The sequence below is a fragment of the Nicotiana sylvestris genome, chromosome 9 (assembly GCF_000393655.2).
Source record: "Nicotiana sylvestris chromosome 9, ASM39365v2, whole genome shotgun sequence".
Taxonomy (NCBI): domain Eukaryota; kingdom Viridiplantae; phylum Streptophyta; class Magnoliopsida; order Solanales; family Solanaceae; genus Nicotiana; species Nicotiana sylvestris.
The window spans coordinates 186,560,970-186,584,004 of NC_091065.1; the positions used below are offsets into that span (position 1 = coordinate 186,560,970).

At 38.2% G+C, this 23,035-nt stretch overlaps 1 protein-coding gene and 1 long non-coding RNA gene across 2 annotated transcripts; one reads left to right on the forward strand and one right to left on the reverse strand.

Moving 5' to 3' along the window:
- Positions 1 to 11,131: 11,131 nt before the first annotated feature.
- LOC104247207 (nuclear transcription factor Y subunit A-4-like) lies at positions 11,132 to 12,267 on the reverse strand. Its single transcript, XM_070156408.1, has one exon. The coding sequence runs from the start codon at positions 12,095 to 12,097 to the stop codon at positions 11,153 to 11,155; it is 945 nt and encodes a 314-aa protein (XP_070012509.1). The 5' UTR covers positions 12,098 to 12,267; the 3' UTR covers positions 11,132 to 11,152.
- A 4,510-nt stretch (positions 12,268 to 16,777) lies between these two features.
- LOC104247206 (uncharacterized) lies at positions 16,778 to 18,603 on the forward strand. The gene is made up of 2 exons (XR_011402418.1): positions 16,778 to 17,065; positions 18,372 to 18,603. It is a non-coding gene; the product is annotated as an uncharacterized lncRNA (long non-coding RNA).
- Positions 18,604 to 23,035: the final 4,432 nt, after the last annotated feature.

The window sequence follows — 23,035 nt, forward strand, 5'->3', positions numbered from 1 at the left end:
CGAAGCACAACCCATAATTTACACTACGCGATCGCGTATACCCTCACGCGAGCGCGATGCTCAGAATAATCCAACCACGCGATCACGAATGATACCACGCGACCGCGATCCACAATGACATAAACCTACGCGATCGCGACTCTATCTACGCGAAAACGAAGAACAACTGGATGCCCTCCGAAATAACTCTACGCGATCGCGAGCCTCCTCATGCGATCGCGAAGAGGAAAATACCTGCAACAGAACTGAAACCAAACCTGCAATTTCCTGCTATTTTTTAAGGCACAAAATGGTCCGATTGACCATCCGAAACTCACCCGAGGCCTTTGGGACCTCAACCAAGAACATATTCTTATACCTTATTCAAACTTGTTCCAATCATCGAAACACCCCAAACAACATCAAATCACCCAAAACACATCGGATTCAAGCCAAACTTTCTAAAATCTTTCGAATTCCGTTTTTGATCAAAAACCCAACCAAACCACATCCGAATGACCTGAAATTTTGCACATACATCCCAAATGACATAACGGGACTACTGCCACTCTCGGAATTCCATTCTGACCCCTATATCCAAACCTCTCCTACCGACCGAAAATCGCCAAGATCTCAATTTCGCCAATTCAAGCCTAAACCTTCCACGGACTTCCAAACTGCTTTCCGATCACGCTCCTAAGTCCCAAATTACCTAACGGAGCTAACCAAATCATAAAAATTCTGATCCGCAATCATATGCAAGCAAATAAAATATTGGTCAAACCTTCCAAATTTCAAGCTTCAAACTGAGAACTGTTCTCCCAAATTCATTCTGATTATCCTGAAAAACCAAAACCAACGATATACATGAGTCGTAAAACAACACACGGGGCAAGTCATGCCCAGGAACTGACGAACAAGGTGTAAAAGCTCAAAACGACTGGTCGAGTCATTACATCCTCCCCCACTTAAACATACATTCGTCCGTGAACGTGCCCAGAGTTGTTCTAAAAGCCAACCAATCGCTGAATAACCTTACCATGCATATACCCAGGGGTGATCCCACATCACCCTATCTCATATAGGTCCGATAACACATTGTAACTGAAATTTCACAATCCAATGTAGCCCATAAACCATAAAACCACCTTTTCCACTTCTAATATCATCAATATGATCCGAATCTCACATTTATACTTTGAATAAGTCCGAACAAGCTGTAACAAACCATATCTGCTATCTCAAGTGCAATCACATTATATACTGCATAACTCAAACACTTGTAGTGATAACTTCTAATCATATCAGCTGCACACAACACCCGAATACTAATAGAAAAACTTTTATCAACTAAAGTCTCATCCAAACACTTCCATATACTGCCAATGATCACCAAAACACGCGGTAAGAAATAACCATTTCCCAGATCAACCATTCATGAAGCCACTTCTCCTTTGGCAAATACCACATCAAATTTCTGAGCCAAAGCTCGATATTATCCTTCCAACATGCTAAAATCGAATCTGTTCGTATTCGTTAATGATCCCAACGATCTCCTCTAATCCAACACACTACTCAGGTGACATGACACATCAATACAGGCCTAAGCCACAACTTTCACCATATGCACACCAATAAACAACAGTCCGAATATACTCAATCATGAAATGGACTCAAATGAAAGAGTTGTACCTCAAGCTCACCAGTACCACCACAACACAATGCTGAGAAACCCGTCTCACATCATAGAAACAAAATACACGAATCTACTCCGCAAGGTCATACCTCTACATAACTTCGCTTCAAGGTGCGATCCTATCCAAACACTGCTCCACATGACACACCTCATGTCACTCTGCTTGAGTTCCACTGCCAGACCCCAATAACATCGCACCACATGTGCCTATAACCAACAAATCCTAATGCCTCGCAACACGGAAGGGTAACTCATAGATATCCCCATATTACTAATAAGCTCAATAACAATCGAATCAACACATCCCTCAACAATACAATCGGAGCCAACCAAGCCGACTCAAGTTAGGACATGCATCCACATTGGCCTGTCAACGAAACCCCTATATCAAGGAAACCGTGAAGCTTCTCCTTCAACTCCTTTAACTCTACCGGTGCCATATTATACGATGCCCGACCACAAGAAACACATCTGAAAAGTACCTCACCACCGGGACTAAATCAATGGTAGAAGCCTCTGCACTGACATCTATCATGAAAGCCCAACTAAGAAAGACAATCCTTCCCAGTCGTCCGCTGGGTCTTCGAAATATATAACCACTCTACTAGGATATAATCCGTCGAACCTCGCCACTCAATCCGTGACATTTCCGGCATAGCCAAAAGCGCCGCCTTAGCGCAATAGTCCAGAATGACACAATACGGAGACAACCAGTTAGAACCCAATATCACATCCAAAATCTAACATACCAAGCAACAAAAGATCCGCTCGGTTCTCCAAACCCCGATAGTCACTAAATAGTGTCGATGCATGCGACCCATAACCACAACATAGTCTGAATATGAGAACTCCCCATCTCCAAATCCATATGGCACATGAATCACCATATCCGATCCCATTTTCACCGTCTGAATACATACCACACCTCTAATATCCAATCATTCCACGAGAGATACTCTAAAATTTTTCCGTGCCACCAAGCAAACTCGAATATCAGTAGTCGATCTAACATGAAAGTGCTGTAATACTACCAAAGTACCATCAACTTAATCACATTGCCCTTTTTTAAACATATACCCTCGTCAAATCACCCCAAATTAGCAATACCATTTCCTTAATCATCCAAAGACCCTTTCTCTAATTACCTGAAGCTCATTTCTCTAATTATCTGAACTGCCCGCTGCTTAAGAGTTTCATGACCTTCCTTTCAGAGCTGAACCGTAGTCTTACACACGCCAAATCTCAATCAACCACAATATACCACATATACCATACCATCCTAGGATAACACGAGAACTTTATATCCCTTCCGAGCCACCAACAACTATGTACTCAACCAACCAAGGCTTTCCATTGAACCCATCTGGAAGAAAAATCATTATACATCCCACGCTCCTCATGCCAGTAGAAATATACACATCTCCAAACCGCGGTAGAAATCATCAAGAACTCTCCGACCCCCCTTTTGCACAAACAAGCCTGTCAGTACTGAATCTTTCTAGCTCAACCAAGCTACGTAGGCCACTAACACCTAAGAGCATTACCTTAAAACACCTGTAAGAACTCATTACCTCGAATACCCCAAAGGAAATAATCATATCCTTACCATAACGGTTCGTCCTACTATCAAGCTATCTCATCTATCCAAGCTCTCTTCTGATTTACCTTCAACTTGAAACTCCTTTTTGCTATAACAACACAATTCCTCAACCCAGGCTTACCACACGAGACCCAAGCATAAAGCCACACCGTCTAAGGCTCATAAGCCGCTAAATACTTTCTCAGATATTCCCACGAGCACCATGTTCAAAATGCTTTACTCTGAAGAGACTTCCTGCGAATCTAAATCCGTTACCTTTACCTTCCTGATACTGATACATAGAATCCCATAATTAATATAGAAATTACCACAAGCCTTGACATCTTCCAATGGAAACTCAGTTTCTAACCACATATACAACTTTAAAATACCCAATTGTTACATGTATAATCTTGAACACATTAGAACCATTCTCGAGAGTCATTCACTCTATTCAAATTGCAATTAGCCTGATCAAACGAACAGAACCACCTATGCCTCACTAGCACTCCAACACCGCAGAGTGTAACCTCATCCTAGAACAACCAAGCCACTTCATGCTCTATGCGCCGAGCATCCATTACCAACAACAACTCAAGATATTCCATGATTCTCATACACCTATAAAGCATGACATAACCTTTGTCAAAATTTTCCCTTACTCGATACATCCTCGGTCTCAATCTCCGTAAGCCATAACTGATTCACCAGTACGCCTCAAACTGGAACCAACATAGCACATAACCGTGCAATCAACTAAGCAATAGCAGACTCCCCCACTTAACTCGAACCATAGATCAACACACACTCGATAACTCATAATGCATATACTCTATTGATGCCATAATACCATAGTGAGATTATACTCAAATCCTTTGTAAGCTTGTGAAAACACAGATCATCTAGTACTTTAAATCTTCTGCAAATCTCGCATTCACTCCCGCAATAGTTAAACCCACTCTCTTAAGCGACCCAATTTAAATTACAACACATATATTTCACTTGCAAATGAGATCTCCTCACAAAGAACATAAGGATCACACAACCTCAGAACACTCCGCAGAAGATAACCCACCTGCTTTGCCTCCAACTAACATTTTTGTATACCTTTCACCGTCATAAACATTACGCAGTCACTTAGTCTCCCTGAGTCTGAACTCATACCTCAACATGAGATTTACTTCACTCTCAACTAGGAGACATGAAAAGATTCTTCACACACCCATAATTCGGGGATATACCTCAAATCAAGATGGAGTTTAAGCACATAATAGTTCTTCTATCCTCCAGCAGACCCTTCTCGTCACTTTCAAATCATATGGATACATCGCGCAGTACTAACATACTCATCAAATAGTCATCAAGCCGTCACTTCCACTAATAGGGACACTACCGAACATATAAGTTCAAAAACACTTGCTCACACAATCAGCACTGAGGTGTTCAAGCTATAGGCAAAAATCCGGCCTCAAGTCCTCCAAACTGGCCCAACATCAACACACCGAGATCACGTCTCGCCCCTCGATCAGGGAATCACAAGCCATCAAGGCACATATGATACTGAGCGCTCATGCGCGCATACAAATGCGTGGAAGGAATTCAAAGAGTTACATTTCAAGCTGAATCAAGGACGCACGATAAGAATTCAAGAATGTGAAGTTTCCTAAAGGTTCTGCAGCCTCTCGAGGAAAACTACAGACGTCTCCGTACCTATCCGCGAGACTCTACTAAACCTGCTCATGACTCGTGAGACCTATGTAACCTAGGCTCTGATACCAACTTGTCACGACCCTAAACCCGGACCCGGTCATGATGGCGCCTCTCGTGAAGACAAGGCAAGCCAACTAGTCCCAATTCAGATTTTAAAATAGTTAAACATCTATAACAGTCTAAGCATGAGTAAATAAGCCAAAGACTAAGCATAAGATTTTATAATCTGCGGAATACAACGCAAACACAGCCCGATACCGGGGTGTCATAAGTCACGAGCATCTACTAGGGTCTAAATACAACTGAAAAGTCTGAAATTTACAAAATACAAGCTAATGAAATAAAGAGGGAGAAAAGCAGTGCTGCGAATGTCGGAAGCTACCTTGCTAGACTCCGATGACTTTGCCTCCGATCAGCCATTACCCGCTACCGGGTTCAGAAATAACTGAGTCTGCACACAAGGTGCAGGGAGTAAAGTGAGTACTCCAACTCAGTGAGTAATAATCATAACTAAAGTCTGAATGGTAAGAAATCACGAAAAGTACACCAACATGCTGTATAGAAGTAGTTCAACAACCAATAAGAAAGCAATGAAGCTGTAAAATCTCTTTAAACATCTTAGCTCAGTTTAAACTTCTTTGAAAATGACTTTTTCAACAGTTACGCAAATGAATGAAAAATAATTAGTGCAGATAAGCACAGAAATCCGCCCCTCGGGCACAAATACATAATTAAACAAGTAAATGGCAGTCAAATATGAAAGATAAGCACATAAGGTTTGCCCCTCAGGCACAATGTCATCAAATCCGCCCCTCGGGCAATATCTCAAAATAGTACCAGCCCCTCGGGCTATCACATATTACAATATCAGCCCCTCGGGATATATCTCTCATCACAATGGGTACCCGCGCTCACTGGGGGTGTGCATACTCCTGGACGGTCCCCTTACAGCCCAAGCGCAATATCAAGCCATCTCATGGCATCAAATATAGGTCCTCGACCTCACATCAGTAAAGCCACCTCTTGGCATACATATCTCAGGCCCTCGGCCTCAAATCAGTATCATTGTTTCCTCACAATATAGGCCCTCAGCCTTACTCAGTCAAAAATCATCACAAACCTCTTAGGCAATAGTAAAATAGTATTTCTCAGCCCAAACATCATTTAAAATATTATTTAAGTTTTAAAACTATGTGAACATGGCCGAGTAGTAAAACAGTGGAAATTAACATGACTAAGTTCAAGTATAAAAATCAACACGGTGAGGAAATATAATAAAAGCCCCCGGAGGGTTCAAATAGTTGGCACGAAGCCCAAATATGGCATTCAGCCCAAATCATGATGATAGCAAATAATTTCAGTCAAAGACGCAATAAAATCATCAACCGGTACGAACCAAGTCACAGTCATCAAGCTTGTGTCTCACCTCAACATAGCACTACGATGTGCAAATCTAGGGTTTCAAACCCTCAGAACATCATTTACAATCATTACTCACCTCGAACCGGCGAAATCTCTAGCTCGCGATGCCTTTGCCCCTCAAATTGGCCTCCACGCGCATTGAATCTATCCAAAATTAGAACGAATACGTCACAATATGCTAAGGGAACAAAGCCCAAGCGAAAACAATCGGAAAATACCAAAAATCCCAAAATTAGCAACACCTGAGCCCTAGGCCCACTTCTCGAAACTTAGAAATTTTCACATCATTAGATTCCCTATCTCCCCACGAGTTTATACATATCAAAAGTTCTCAAATACGACCCCAAATGGTCCTTCAAATCCCAAATCAAAAGTCCAATTTCTCAAGCCCTAGCTCTCAAATTTTAGGCTTAGTTTTCATGATTTTCTAGGTGGAATTCACATAATAATCGAGTTTTTAGTCCAATAATCTTACTCCAGGTGATTCCCCTTGAATCTCTCTTCAATCCTCTTCAAAAAGCATCAAAATCGACCAACAATGGAGGAACTTAGCCTCAAATTCGCGGAAATGAGCTTTTAAAACATTCTGCCCAGCTCTCACTTTTACTTAATCGCGACCGCGGAAAAACCCTCGCGATCGCGAAGCACAACCCACAATTTACACTACGCAATCATGTATACCCTCACACGAACGCAATTCTCAGAATCATCCAACCACGCGATCACGAATGATACCACGCGACCGCGATCCACAGCGACATAAACCTACGCGATCCCGACTCATATCTATTCGAACGTGAAGAACAACTGGATGCCCCCCGAAATAACTCTACGCGATCACGAGCCTCCTCACGCGATCACGAAGAGGAAATACCTGCAACAGAACTGAAGCCAAACCTGCAATTTCCTGCTATCCTTTAAGGCACAAAATGGTCTGATTGACCATCTGAAACTCACCCGAGGCACTCGGAACCTCAACCAAAAGCACAAACATATTCTAACCTTATTCAAACTTGTTCCAATCATCGAAACACCCCAAACAGCATCAAATCACCCAAAACACATCGGATTCAAGTCAAACTTTCTAAAATCTTCCGAATTCCATTTTTGATAAAAAACCCAACCAAACCACGTCCGAATGACCTGAAATTTTGCACACACATCCTAAATGACATAACGGGTCTACTTCCACTCTCGGATTTCCATTCCGACCCCTATATCCAAACCTCTCCTACCGACTGGAAATCGCTAAGATCTCAATTTCACCAATTCAAGCCTAAACCTTCCACGGACTTCCAAACTGCATTCTGATCACGCTTCTAAGTCCCAAATTCATAACGCCATAATTAAAAGCAGTAAAAAGTAAATGCACATAGGTTCTAAAACTAAGTAACTAAACAAAACAATTAAATTAAGCCATGTATGATTAAAAGAGACCGTGCTAAAACCATAGAACACGGGAGTGCCTAACAACTTTTATCGGATTAACAGAATTCTTTACTCGATCTTTTGTGTTCACAAACTTTTAGAACATAGTCAAATTTCCTCGATTTTGGTTTAAAATAAATTGGTGACTTGGAATACCATAAATTACTCCAAGTGGCGACTCTGAAATTAAATAAATAATCTCATTTTGAATAATGTCACTTTAATTGAAAAAACTCCCTATCCCCTCGAAAAAAAGAGGTGTGATAGCTGTGGGAGCGACCCTCGAGCTACAGAAGCGTGTTTTGTCATGGCCAGATGGACCGCAGGTGTGGTCCATGTTCCGGAGGAGTGGGCTCGCCGATGCGAGGAAGGCATCGCAGAACCAGATAATGTCTGCATAAGCGCTTGCGCAGAAGCCATAAGGTGTTCGCAGGTGAGAGACTTCTAGGCTTAAGTGGAATGCGCACATGCGGTGATTTTCCTGCAGGTGCGGTGTTGACTCAAGTAAAGGTGAAGTTTTGAAAACTGACAAAGGAACTCAGACATGGACCAGGTCCATCTTGTGAAGCACAGTTGTGATCAACCCAAACATGTGAGATGCACGTGAAGGAGATAAACCTAACTTATCAGAAGTAATATATTTCCTGATCATGATCGAAAAGGTTGCATATTGGATAAGGAGAAAGACTCCTTATACAAAGAGAACACGATTTAGAAAAAGGATAGAGTTAGAGTATGAGATCAACTAGAACTCTTCCACCATGGAAGAGTAGCATCTGTATCCTAGTCAATCTCTAATTGCTAACTCCTTAAATATCAGTGTTGTTCTCTTTTACAGGTAATGCACATAAGTAGAAGTTAAACATAAATTGAGAGCAAAATAGCAAGGTAATTTTGCAAGCAATTTATATGTGATTCAAGCGTGCAATCCAGAAGCTACTTGAACCAGATAGAAGAACCAGTTCCAAGTGTCTATCTTTTATTCTAGTTCAATTGTAGTAGGTGCTTTTACATTGTACCTTTCAGCTTTTATAGAAGCAATTGTATTAGGCACTTAGAGTTTTCAAGTTAGAGTTAACTTGAAGTTGTCGCAACAGTTGAGGCTGTGTGCTACAATGGGATTAGAGTTAATCCTAGGTTTACAAAAGAGTTTTTATAAATGCAGTTTTTAGCTCAGTGATTTTAGTGGAGAGTTTGAAAAAATCCTACTGGAAGGTAGGTCGTGGTTTTTTCACCTTTTGAGCCAGGTGTTTTTCATGTAAAATCTCTATGTTCTTTATTTTCTGTATTTGTTATTCCGCAACAGTAGTAGATGGAACACATAGAAGAACCAGGTCCTTCTATAATCAAGTTAAGCGAAAATTGGGTACACAAAAATCACCCCCCCTCTTGTGTGGTATTGACGTATAAAACATCATGCGGTATCGTAGAAGCGACAAAATGGTTGCAGGAGCGGAAGTCATTGGGCAGAAAAGTAAAAATCCACGGTTTTGAATCATAATTTATTTGGGACATAAAGAGCTTGGTTTGAGACAAAATTTCGAGGGATTTTCAGAGAGAACATTGGGGTAAGGAATTCTAACTCGTTTTTGATTAGTTTACATGAATCTATTGATAATTCCTTCATTTAATTAGTGCTTTGGAGGTGAAAATTAGGGGAAAGTTTTTGAGTTTTGAAATGTGAAATGAGGTCGGATTTGAATAGTTCTTGTATGGCTGGACTCGATCTCGAATGTGTTTTCGGATTTTTAATTTTGGTCGGGTTTAGAGATGCGGGCGCGGGTTGACTTTTTAGGGTCAATTTTTTAATTCTTTGCAAAGATCGTAATTTATTGTTTGAATTAGTTCCTATAGTTATATTTATAGAATGAAATTGTTTTGCCTAGATTCAAGTCGTTCGGAGTTGGAAAATCGAAGGTTTCACGCCCCGAACCTGGGCCTGGACGTAACACGACACTCGGTGCCTAACTACATGTGACCGAGCGAACCAAATGGCTAGCTGAATCAACATGTGATATCATAACATACTGAATGGAAGATAAACTAACACATGCTGATATACTGAAAGTCTGGATGATATAAATCAAAGTGCGAAAATACTGATACAATTTTGAAACATATTTATAGCCAACATAGCTTAACATGAAAAGCCTGAGACTCTGTCTAACTGTTACTCTAGTCTATGAAGCCTCTAATGAAGTACTGAAAACATTGACTGTCTGAAAATACTGAAGACTATAAGATAATTATAATTCCCTGAAAGAATTGGGGATCACCAAACAGCTGATACGAGAGTCCTAGCGCCCTGAATCGTCAACCTGTAAAATTACCTACATTGTAAGATACAGGCCATGGGCAAAAGGGACGTCAGTACATTTAAATTGTACTGGTATGTAAAGCAACTGAAAGAAAGAACTATAAATGCTGAAACTAATACTGAGTTGATAATTGAGAATTGATATGATTAATAACTGAAATGATAACTGCTGAAACTGAACTGAAATGATAACTGATAGCTAATAACTGATAGCTGATAACTGAAATGTTAACTGATAACCGATAACTGATAACTGATAACTAAACTGAACAAATAAAGTAAGGTTATGAATACTCCCTCTTTTGAATGATGAATAAGCTACGGTCTCGGGCCCAATATATATGTGCACAAGCTACGACCTCATGCCCAAATATACGTATACATAACTACGGCCTCAGGCCCAAAAATGCATAAAGCATATAAACTACAGCCCCAGGCCCAAATACAGGTGTTCAACATTCAAGAACTGAGAATTAAACTGCAATACATGATAGTGAAATACTAAATCACACTGAGTTACATGATACTGAAATACTGGATCACACTGAGTTACATAATACTGGAATACTTAATAGGACTAGACTGAGACATATATTCTTGAACTGATTATGAACACTGAAACTTCAACTGTTTATGGCATACTGAGTAATCTATACTAAGACTCAGGGGCATCAAACCCAAGTCTATATTGAATAGGCACTGAGCTCACAACGTTTAGAATGAAAGTGGTGAACGAGTTATGAAGCTAGAGAATAAAAGTTCTACAACTATTTTTTTTTTTTTTTTTAACAAGAGAACTTTTAAACTTTCCATAAAGTTGGGTCCAAGCACCTAGAGTTCAACCAAAAGTACACCATTACAAAAGTGGAAAATCCAGTTGATAATTAGAATAACTAGAGAACACCGAGTAACCAGGAAGACATAACAGTAAGAGTATAAAGCCAAGGATGAATTGCCCGCGGGTGAGTTGAAACTTGAATCACCAGACAACTTTGAGTACATTACTGAGTCCCGGCCATTTTCATGAAATGCCACTACTTCTACTACTTTGCATGGAAACAGCCATGTGAGAGGATAGACTTGAGGCCCTGTGATCATGCTGCTGCTGCTGGAAAATGACGCTGTTATGCGCAGCATCCTGTCGGACGCTCAAGAAAGAAGAAATGTGAGCCTCACGTGTAACCAAATCCTGAGAAGAATTCAAGTCGTTTGGAATTGATTCTTGAAGCTTCTTTGTGCTAAGAAAACGCCCTCCGGACCCTCTAACCCTCTTTACCGCGTGAAGATGCCGTGATTCATGAAGATACGGCTTTCTAGCTTTGACAAGTTTGTTTTGAGCCTCAAGCTTAGCACGCATCTGTCTTCGCCTTAAGATCCCATGATACTGTTTCGCATTTACATAAACCGGTCCATCTTCTGCAAGATCGAGGGGTAATGGGACCCGTGCAGGTGCTATGCCAATCATTTGAGGAAAAACATGAGGTCCGTAAGCAGCATAAAAGCCACTGAGATAGGGGTCGGAGTAACCAAAAGGAGCGTGGCTAATTGAATGGGCCATTTCACTTTGTGAACAATCGGTGGGATATTCTGGATATCTAATAAAAGGATTAGTCTTGATTTGAGCTTGCTTATTCCTTTTGTAGCTCTCGTCGTGAACAGATCCAGAAGAAGCGCATTGATCTCGAGAACCTGTTTTCCCCAAAGCAGTCACTTCTAGCGGGGAGTTACTATTTGATTGGGTGGAGTATGAGTCGTCGCCTTGTAATCCCAGACCAAGAGGCTTCATCTGCTGACAGGGCGGAGGTTGAAATACCACTTCTGAGGTTAAATTTTTCGGTAGAGACTGTGAAGACTGCACTTCATTGGAACTCCACCATGTTGAGCTATTGACAGCAAAATGAGGCACAAAGCAGGTGGAAGTTTGTTCTAAGCTTCTATTTGGTAAAGCTTGAGCTCGAACAGCCATTTGCTTATCCGCACATAATTTTTCCTAGGCATAATCCGGTGAAACAACAAAGACGAGTAGCAGGCTTTAGATTAGGAAAAGAAAGGAAAATAAACACAAGAGTCGCCTGTTGGGATGAAATTAAGCATGCTCCCTTCCTTCAAACTCTCTCTCTCTCTCTCGTTCTACAACTATTCAAGGAACTAGGCTTAACTATATTTATGAGGCAATTGGTAACGTCGTAAAAGAAACGTAGTGTAGGGAGAATCATTTAAATTCCCAAACATAGAGAGTTAGCCTCACATATCTTAACTTCCTGCTCTTGAGCATAATACAATGTTTGTCAATCCTTTCAACTTTAATCTATAGCAATACAAGTCAAAGGGATTCCATATTAGATATGATGCTCATGTTTTGGTCACTTAAGCATCTTATCAAACACTTGGTGAGAATAAAGCTTCATAGTCCTTATTAATGGTGTCTCTAAACCCAATAACCCATCCTCTTGCTCCTAGATAAATTCTAAAGTCTCAAATGGTTATAATCAACATTATTCTTTATCACTCATAAGGTAAACAACACCTTTAACCAATAATCAACAATCAACACCCCAAACCTATAATCGTTCATACTTTTCTATCAAACCCATCAATTCATATTTCATGAACTAGAGTTTATAATTATTAATCCAATGCTAGAATAAATTAGAGGGTGAAGACATTACCTTTTTGAAGTTCAATCCCCTTGAATTCGAGTTCTAGGGTTCCTTCTCCCAACAGCGATGTCTCAATTGAATATCTAATGATATGGAGGGGTAACCCATGTTAATAAGATGTTGGGAAATTGAAATTAACTTAGAATTACCATTAGAACTTACCTTGGGTGGTGGAGGACCATTAAGGAGTTAGGTTTTTGAGAGTTCGTCTTTCTAGAGCAAGTTTTTATGTTTTGGGGCTGTGGGGGAGGAAGTAGGGCTTTAAAATGACCCCTATGAGTGCCCCCATGCACCTGGTAGGCCTGACCACGCAAAATGGCAGTAACACTGCCTCAGGAGCGCGGCCGCGCTCGGGGTGCGCTTGGGGTGCGCTCAGGGCGCACATATCGCATACTGTTCTGCAAACGCGCATAACCTTTTGCACAGAGATCCGTTTGGACTCCACAATATGTCGTTGGAAAGCAATTTCAAAGACCTACAACTTTAGTGTTTTGAGTTTTCCCAAATACCTTACAAGTTTTTCACTAAACATCCTGGAAGACTGACTCTCTGCAAACTTCGTAGATTTTATCGAATCTTGTACACCTTACTCTTCGTCTTGATTCCGAAACAACTATTTTCACCAATAATCATCCCTCTAGGAATTCATATGTCTAAAATATAATCTTACTCCTCCTTTAACTCATTCATACCTAAGACAAATTTACGGGGTGTTACAGAGGGAAGGCCTTCTAGTTAATTGATTTAGTGTGGTTTGAGGTAAGTGACTTGTCTAACCTTGCGTGGGGAATTTCCGCTTAGGATTTGGTATTGTTGTGATAATTATGATATGTGAGAGCCGTGTATGCTAGGTAACGAGTGTATAGGGTTCATATACCAATCTGATCGAAACAATGAAGAAATATTATACCAATCATGGATGGAAAATCAAAATCAAGAACTTAACGAACTTGAAAACGCTGCTACACTAGCCAGAAAAAACCAAAAACCGACACCGAATTGAATCAACTGTTGGCGAGAATGGTGAGCAATTTCCAGGGCTACGTTAATGGCCGTAGCCGACTAGCTCGAGTCGACGTCTCGCCATATTTTGCACCCACTTGGTGCACCCCTTTAGAGAATTCAGTCCTGTGGATTGGTGGGTTCAGACAATCTTCGTTCCTTTGGCTAATTTATGCTCTTTGTGGTATGGAAATTGAGTCACGCCTCACTGAGTTTTTACAGGGTACGAAACTTGGTGACTTTGGTCAGCTTTCTGGTGAGCAAATAACTATGATTGATAACTCGCAGAGACAGATTATTGTAGAAGAAAGGAAGCTTTGTTGAAAGTTGGCTAGCTTGCAAAAAGATGTAGTTGTATTGTAAGATTGTTAGAGATAACACACTTTTATTTACGATATTCTCAATTTCAATTTATGTGATGCATTTTGAAAATTGAGAGTCAAATAATGTCTTTTACCGCGGCTATTTTATATGCTTATTGGTTATTTTGAATGGCTAATTATTAAGACTTACACTGATTTTTATGTAGTTTCTAAATATCTATATTTTATTTTAATTCACTATCAAAATTAAAAATTTGACACTCAAAAATCTGAATTGCATTACAAATTGGGACGAAGTACATGTCGATAGTATAAATAAGATTTTACACTATATGGCACACAAAAAAATATTTATGTGCGACTCTGATTAAAAAGTGAAATTTCTAATCTTGAAAATAATTTTTTATCCGCTACAACATGTAACTATGGCCTGACAGTATATAAGCAATAATCTTTGCTGCTTTGATTTTCTTTTTATGAGTCAAACACGTGAATTTCTTTTTGAAAATGAGTAGTGGCGAGACTCAAATTTAGCAACTTTGCCTGTTTTGATCGAGTATGTGTTAAATTATATGACCAACTGATCATCTGAGTATACATTTACTTATTTAATTAGTGCAGATCGATATCATAGTAAATTGTATGACCAATTCATCTGGAGACTTTGGCTCCTCATCGTAAAGTTATTATTGAAAAGACCAAATTTTTATCAAAGGTTAGTGCTGCTGTCCCCTTTTCTATGTAGAAACACTAGAAAATTTCTTCATTTTCATTTAGTAAATGTATTTAAATGGTTTGGATCCATATAAATTTGAATGATTTACTGTTGTTTTATTTTGGATTTTTTTGTGGGTTTCTTCTTGTTTGTTCAATTTTATGTCTCTAAATAGTAATAGAATTGCTGTGTTAATGCCTAATTTATGGATATTCCTACGTGGTAAAAGAATTTTGGATGCCTAATTACTCTCGAGATTTTTTAATGGCTGAAATGTATTGCTAACAAGGACCAAAACTAAGCTCATGCTAAAGCAAATTACAAAATGTAAATTTGTGACTGAAAGCAAGTATATTCTTTTCTGACAAAGGGAAGAAACTGGCAAAGGAAAACAGCACATTGGAACTGCAGTAGAAAGCAGAGTTTTCCATATCTTTCTTTCCTTATCCAATAAAATATCTTCCTTTCTATTGCTACTTGTTTTCTCTGATTTTACAACGTCAACTCAATAGAGGCTTCTTTACACTCTGGTTGTCTCAATACAAGAAGATCAATATGTGGAGCAGACAGAAAGAGATGCATGTCAATTAAAAGTTGGAATTAGTCAATTAAAATCATATTTCACTTTGCATCATATGATGAGACCTATTGCTTTTCCAAATAATGGGATGGGCTTTGCATTTCCAAATAAAAAACCCCATATTCGAATATGTATATATAGTCATTGACAATAATGCAGAATTGAAATAACTCATATTTTAGTGTTAAAAGTGAGGATCCCTTTTTATCTTTGAGAAGTGTAATATATTTTTAGCCGCTCTTCAATAATAATAGCCAATAAAAGGTATATGTTTTGTTAGTTCACGTTCTTTTTTCATTAGTCATTGATTTTTTTGAATATGAATCAGGTCAAGAGAATCTGTTGTTGCTTCAAAATTGCTTCATAAAATATTTTGCAGGTAATTTATAAAGCAATCTTTGTTTTGGTATTGAGGATTCATATACTGTCCTTAACCAGTTTGATATTGAAGCTAGTTGTTACTGCAGTTATCTACCGAATATTCAAACTTTCTTGTTACATTACAGAAAAGTAATTTTGCATTTCATGCCAAAATTGCTTTACTGTTTGTGACTTTATGAGTCCACCCTTAAAAAGCAGTGGTCACTGCCAAATTAATATGTTTTTGGTTTATTTGGTTAGTTTTGTTGATTTACTTTCATAGTATAGGATATCTATGAATAATGGTGATAAAAGTTGGATAAATTTCCTGAGATGGACGGATGACATTTGATTTTCTTGGTATAGGATTTTCTATCACTTCTCTCTCTCTCGCAAAGTCTAAATAGTTTTTTTACTTTTCCTATGGCACTTAGTCACGCAAATGAAAGAAATGAAAAAAGAATACCTAACATTTGGAATAGTTGCCGAATGTATGGCTTGTGCCTTGTGGTATTTGGCACTTGATAGTGATATTTTTTGTGTTGTTGACTGCCTTGTTGGCTTGTTGGTTGTTGCCATTCAGATTATTTGTTGTGCTGCTTTTTATGTATTGGCAGTGGTATTAAAATTTTGATTTGTCAAGTGTTTAGTTGGACTGCTGCAGTTTACTAGTTTATGATGTTTGGTATTAGAGTTAATACCCTCAAACCCGCCTAAATTATACAATATTTGTCAGTTTCCTGCCTAAACTATCATTTGTTCCTGAAAATACCCTAAACTATATCCCCCTTCATAATAAAACCCCCCGTCTCATTCTTACTAGTGTGTGTGATACACTCTCTAAATAATTTTTAAAACCTGTCATGTGGCAATCCACGTGGATATTTAATTACATTAATCTTAAAAACAGGCTTAATTAATATATGTTTATCTAATTACGTGAAAATATAAAAAAGGGGTTCTTGTTGCACGGTCCGTCATTTACTCCTCTCAAAGTATGGTCTCTTTGCTATCATCGAAAAAATTCTCTCGTCGGAAATAAGAGACGCCTTCTCTAAGTAGCGATTCACTTCATTAATCACGGTTTCTACCATCGATTTTTCTATCTATTGTTGCTGCTATTCGAAATCAGAATTAAATCTAGGGCTTTGTGATTGTTTTTTGAGATTTGTGATTTTTGTCAGTAAATAAAGATAGAGAAGAAGAAGAAGAAGAAGAAGAAGAAGAAGAAGAAGAAGAAGAAGAAGAAGAAGAAGAAGAAGAAGAAGAAGAAGAGGAGAAATAGAGAAGACTAGTAAGTATTCAAATATTGAATTCGTTGTCCTAACTCTCTTCTCGCCTTGTTATTAGTAAATTGTTTTGTTTAAAAAAGTTTATGCCTTTTCCTTGTTGTTGGGATTTTGTGCTCCTTCTTTCAGATAAATTTAGGTAAGAATTAAGAATGGGTAAAATAAGAAAGATAAGAAATAAACTTAATAATAACAAGAGAGATAATTTCAAATGGATTAAGATGAAGAAATTGAGAAGAAAGATGGAAAAATGAAGAAAAAATGTGTAACATAAAGAAAAAGAGGAGAAAATATAAGTTTTAAAAAGGGGGGCTAATTAGTTGTTAGTTGCTGTCAGTTGGGCCCTTTTTAATGGTTATTGTCACCCTTCACGCGTTTTTAGGCAATTTATTTCACACAATATGCCACATAAGCGACAGAGAAGTTTTATTATGAAGGAAGATACAGTTCGGGAGATTTTCGGGGACAGGCGATAATTAAGGTAGGAAACTAACAAATATTATATAGTTTAGGCGGGTTTGATGCTGATGGTATTAACTCTTGGTATTAAGTTGCCTCTGTTTGGTAGGTGTTTGGTTGGACTGTTGTAGTTTACTAGTTGTTGTGCTGCTCTTTATGGTTTTTCAGTTTTAATTTTTATGATTGAATCTTTTTCCATTAAAGAGATGATTGATTTTTATTATGGATATAATCTAGTGAATTGGGTCTCTTTTTCTGGTTGAATTTAGTGCAAAGTTTTGAACTTTGGAAGATTGGATTTTTTCGTTGATTTTTGATTCTGAGAGCATTTAGGAGTTGATTATCATTTTTCTAGGTGAGTTCAATGCTTTTTTCACTCCACATTAGGAGGTGAATTTTATACCAAGTTCTGTCTTCAGAACTGAAGAATGAACTGAAGTTTCGAAGCCTAACTATTATACTCCTGTTTATTCTCTGGTTAAGTCTGCAATTTTTAGCCTAATTGTTGGTATTCACCCTTTTTTATTCATTATTAACCTTCTTTAATTTTCTACTGATAGGTAATGCCTCTCTATTTCGGGTAATTCTATGTTGATCATCCTTCATGATCTGCCATATATGCCTTTGTTTCAATCTTGATCACTCAACTTTCATAGGAATTGAAGATTATATATGATAGAAATGAAAAGTGAAGAAGATTAGAGTTAATTCGTGGCCTAGCTTGACTAATTTTTTAAATCATTCATGTTTTTGATATTTTTTAGGTTATGTTGAATTATATCAAATCCGTTTATGGTTTTGAAACGAGTAGTTCTCTTGAAGAGTAATGACTTTATTTATCCTCTTTTGTAGGTGGAGTAGATCAAGAAATGGAAGAAGATGATAGAAGTGAAGAACTAGACCTTACTTGAAATAAATTTTGAATTGCTATTAGATGAATGTTTTATAGGAATCTTTTGTTATCAATATTTTTGAAACTTACTCTCTTGATCTATAGGAATCTTTTGTTATAAATATTTTTGAAACTTACTCTCTTGAAATGTATTAAACTTATGCATTTGGGGTAGAACATTTGCTTTATGGATATTATTTGCTTGATGCATAATTTATATTATTAATAATTTCATTTTATGATTTATTTATATATTAGTGTTATTATAATTTATTACATATAAAAATATATTTATTTATAACAGGGGTTATATTTTTGTTTTACTGAGCTGTTACAATAGCGTACCAGAACCGTTGCAATATGACACAAATGACATTCCATTATACAATACAAGCCATTGCAATAGGTCCTATAAACCGTTCCAAAATGATCTATAACTGTTCCAAGACAAATAAAATCCTTATGATAGCATAAAGAAACCGTTGTTATATCTATACACAGCCGTAACAATAGCTCACATAAGTGTTGCATTAAAGAATATGGTAACGGTTAAGAATCGTTGTATAGACAATATAGCAACGATTTTAAACTGTTTCAATTGGGAAAAATAATCGTTTGAACAGAGAAAGGGAAAACCGTCGTGATAGACGTATCTATAACTATAGTGACGCAAACCGTTGCAAGAACCGTTCCTCGCGTGCCAATGGAACGAGCTGTAAACAGTTCCAATATCTCTATGGGAACGGTTTTCCATGAGTTACCGTAGACCAATTTTTCAATAGTATCATTTCCAACTACTGCACCTAGATATCATCACTACTAGAAATTACACCTATCGAAACCCTTCCATAACCGTAACAATAGATACATTAACCGTCCCTATAGGGCTAATGGGACGGATTGAGACGCATTCCAGGATTCAGTGTTACAATAGGTCAATTGGAACGGTTATTGTAACGGTTTCAAAACCGTCTCCATAGAGAGCTATTGTAACAGTTATGGAACTGCCGCCATTGCTCCATCTATAGGAACTGTTTTTTGTTCTGTTGGCACAGTTATAAACCGTTGCGGTATAATTATACCAATGATCTTTTAAACTTATTGTAACGGTTTTAATGATATATGGTAACGACTTTTGTGATATATTGGAACAATTATCAGTACCCTATTGCAACAGTTATTAGGGGCTGTTGTTATTGTTTGCTACGTCTATTGGAACAGTTATATTCTCTATTGCAACAATTCACAATTGTAATTTCTGATATTTATGGAAGCAAAATGAGGAATATGCAATGAAATTTTATACACCATAACTTATATAAACCCCGAAATAAAATTAAAATATCTAACTAGCATTATCCATATACAAAAATAAAATATGAATACATTGTTTAATCAACAATTCAAAAGTCAAAATAGATGAGTTTGCATACAAAGTGTTCTAAACTAAAATATCCTTGAACATGATAATAGAAAGTCTAACAACAACCAACAACACTCAAGTGAGGTCTTGTCACTGCTTTCATCCACAATCGCTGCACCTACAAATGACAATCAGAAATAATTAAACAAATCTTTTAGATAATTGAATCACAAAGTAATTAATTGAATAACCAATTTGATAACTCGAAAAATTCTCAACTTTCCAAATTCTTAAAATCTTCGGCAACAATCAAATGAAACTCTTCATCCTCAAATAAAACTCTGTAACATAGAAGAAGCTAGCAATCAAGTAAGACCATAAATTAAAAACAATGACCAATCAACAAACTCTTCTACATCACATGGCATTCAACCAACTAATTAATATGGAAATTACTCTATGAAGTAGGGTATGCTAAAATGTGCTCCAACAATTTGATGATTGATCTATGGCCTTGAAAACTAGGTAGTGTGGAACACTAAACTACCACCCAAAATTTGCTGCTTCAGCTGGTTGGCCTTAAAGGATGCCTGCCTCACCTAGAAGAAACTTTCAACTGGCCAAAGGTTTGGTTAAATTGTTTCACTGGGCTAACCTTAAATTGTTTGGTTAAATTAGAGTTACTAATTTATTGTCATTGATACCATGTTGTTAGACTCTACTTAGAAAACAAACTGCTAATAACATTTTAAAACCACATATTATTCTATTTCACTAATATTAATGACTGCAAAAAAGGAAAGCATCTTTGGAGACCTAACTGTTGCCAAACAGTTTTCCTATAGAGAACTTACAAATCCCTCTTATTTAACAAAAACAAACTGAATTCCACCAAACTTCCTGTCACGACCCTAAACCCGGACCTGGTCGTGATGGCGCCTCTCGTGAAGACAAGGTCAGCCGATACTTACCCATTTCAATTTAAGCAAGTAAACAATAAGAATTTAAGTCCAAAACATGATAATTAATCCAAAAGTAAGCAGTGATAATACAGAACAACTTGCAAAATACAACTAAACACAGCACGATACCGGGGTGTCACTACTCATGAGCATCTAAAAATCCGAAATAAGACAAGAAAGTCTACAGAGTTCAATACAAATCTAAAACAAAGAGAAATAAGATAAGGGAAGAAGCTCTGGGCTGCGAACGCCGGCAGCTACCTAGAGAATCTTCGAATCCGCCTGAGCTGGAAAGATCAACACTCGGTAGCGGGACCAGATGCGCCTGAATCTGCACACGGGGTGCAGGGAGTAAAGTGAGTACTCCAACTCAGTGAGTAATAATCATAAATAAAGATTGAAAGAAGAAAATCATGTAAGGCACATTACATGCTATAATGAAGCAATAAAGACATGTAAAAATCATTTTCAGTTCAGTTTAAGCTTCATAAAAGGCCTTTTTGACAATTAAGCAGGTAAATGACAGGCATTAAGGAAAATAAACACATAAAGGTTCGCCCCTCGGGCACAATGTCAACAAATCCGCCCCTCGGGCAATATCTCAGAACAATACCAGTTCCTCGGGCTATATCTCACATCACAATGGGTACCCGCGCTCACTAGGGGTGTGCAAACTCCTCGAGGGGCCCCTTACGGCCCAAGCACAATATCATACCATCTCGTGACATTATTACTAGGCTCTCGGTGTCATATCAACAAGCCACCTCATGGCATACAAAACTCAGGCCCTTGACCTCATAATCATAATCAGTGTATCACCGCTGCGGCGTGCAGCCTGACCAAAAAATATCCTCACAACACAGGGCCTCGGCCTTACTCAGTCAAAATCACATAAGTCACCCGGGCAACAATAAAATATGATACTCAGCCCAAATATCATTTAAAAGATCATTTAAGTGTTAAAACAAAGCAAACATGGCTGAGTTATGAAAATAGTAGATTATAGCATGACTGAGTACAAGTATAAAAGCAAAACAATAAGGAAATATCAATAAAAATTCCCTAAGGGTTCAAATAGTTGGCACGAGGCCCAAATATGGCATTCAGCCGAAAACAAGATGATAGCAAATAGTTTTCAATCAAATACGTGGTAAAACAAGCATTTAGGATGGACTAGGTCACAATCCCCAACAGTTCACGACCCCACGCTCGTCATCTAGCGTGTGTGTCACCTCAATATAGCACAACGATGTGCTTCTGGGGTTTCATACCCTCAATACATCATTTACAATCATTACTCACCTCGATCCGGTCCAAACTCTAGCCTGCGATTCCTTTGCCTCTCGAATCGGCCTCCACTCACGTCGAATCTATTCAAATATTAGAATCACGGAGTCAAAATATGCAAAGGAAACGAAACCCAAGTGAAAATAATCAATTTTGCAAAATTAATTTCGAAATTGCTCAAACCCGAGCCTCGGGCCCATATCTTGAAATCCGATAAAATTAACATCAATAAAATCCTCATCCTCCTACGAGTCTATATATATCAAGAACATCAAAATCGGGCCTCAAATGGCCCCTCAAATCCCCACTCAAATGTCCCTTAATCTCAAGCCCTAATTATTCACTTTGCACTGATTTTTCCTAAAATTTCACCACTAATTAGGCCTTTAATCACATATAAATGAGTTATAAAGTCAAAAATCTTACCTCCACGAGGTTATCCTTTGGTTTCCTCTTCAATTAGCTCTCCAAAGCCTTCTCCCGAATGAAATATGGTGAAAACCCACTCAAAATTGTCTAGGGAACCTTTTTATACATTCTGACCCAGACATTTTCGCACCTGCGGTCCATTTACCGCTTCTGCGGTATCGCTTCTACAACCCAAACTACCACGTCTGCGGTTTTTACTAAAGTCACCAAAAATCGCATCTGTGATGCCTTGCCCGCACATGCACCTTCGCAGGTGCGACTCTTCAACCGCTTCTGCGTACACAGCATTCCCAGCCTATTTCCACTTCTGTGGCCCCTTACATCGCATTTTCGGCATCGCACCTGCGGTCCCAATCTGCAGGTGTAGAAATATTAGAAGCAGAAAAATCTGCAGCTTCATAAAAATTCCAAACTCTCCGTCTACCATCCGAAATCACCCCGAGGCCCCCGGGACCTCCACCAAAAGCAAAAACATATCCCATAACCTTACTAAAATTTATACCCATATTAAAAACACATCAAACAATGCCAAATCAACCAAAACTCATTGGATTCAAGCCTAAGTTTCCAAAATCTTCCGAAT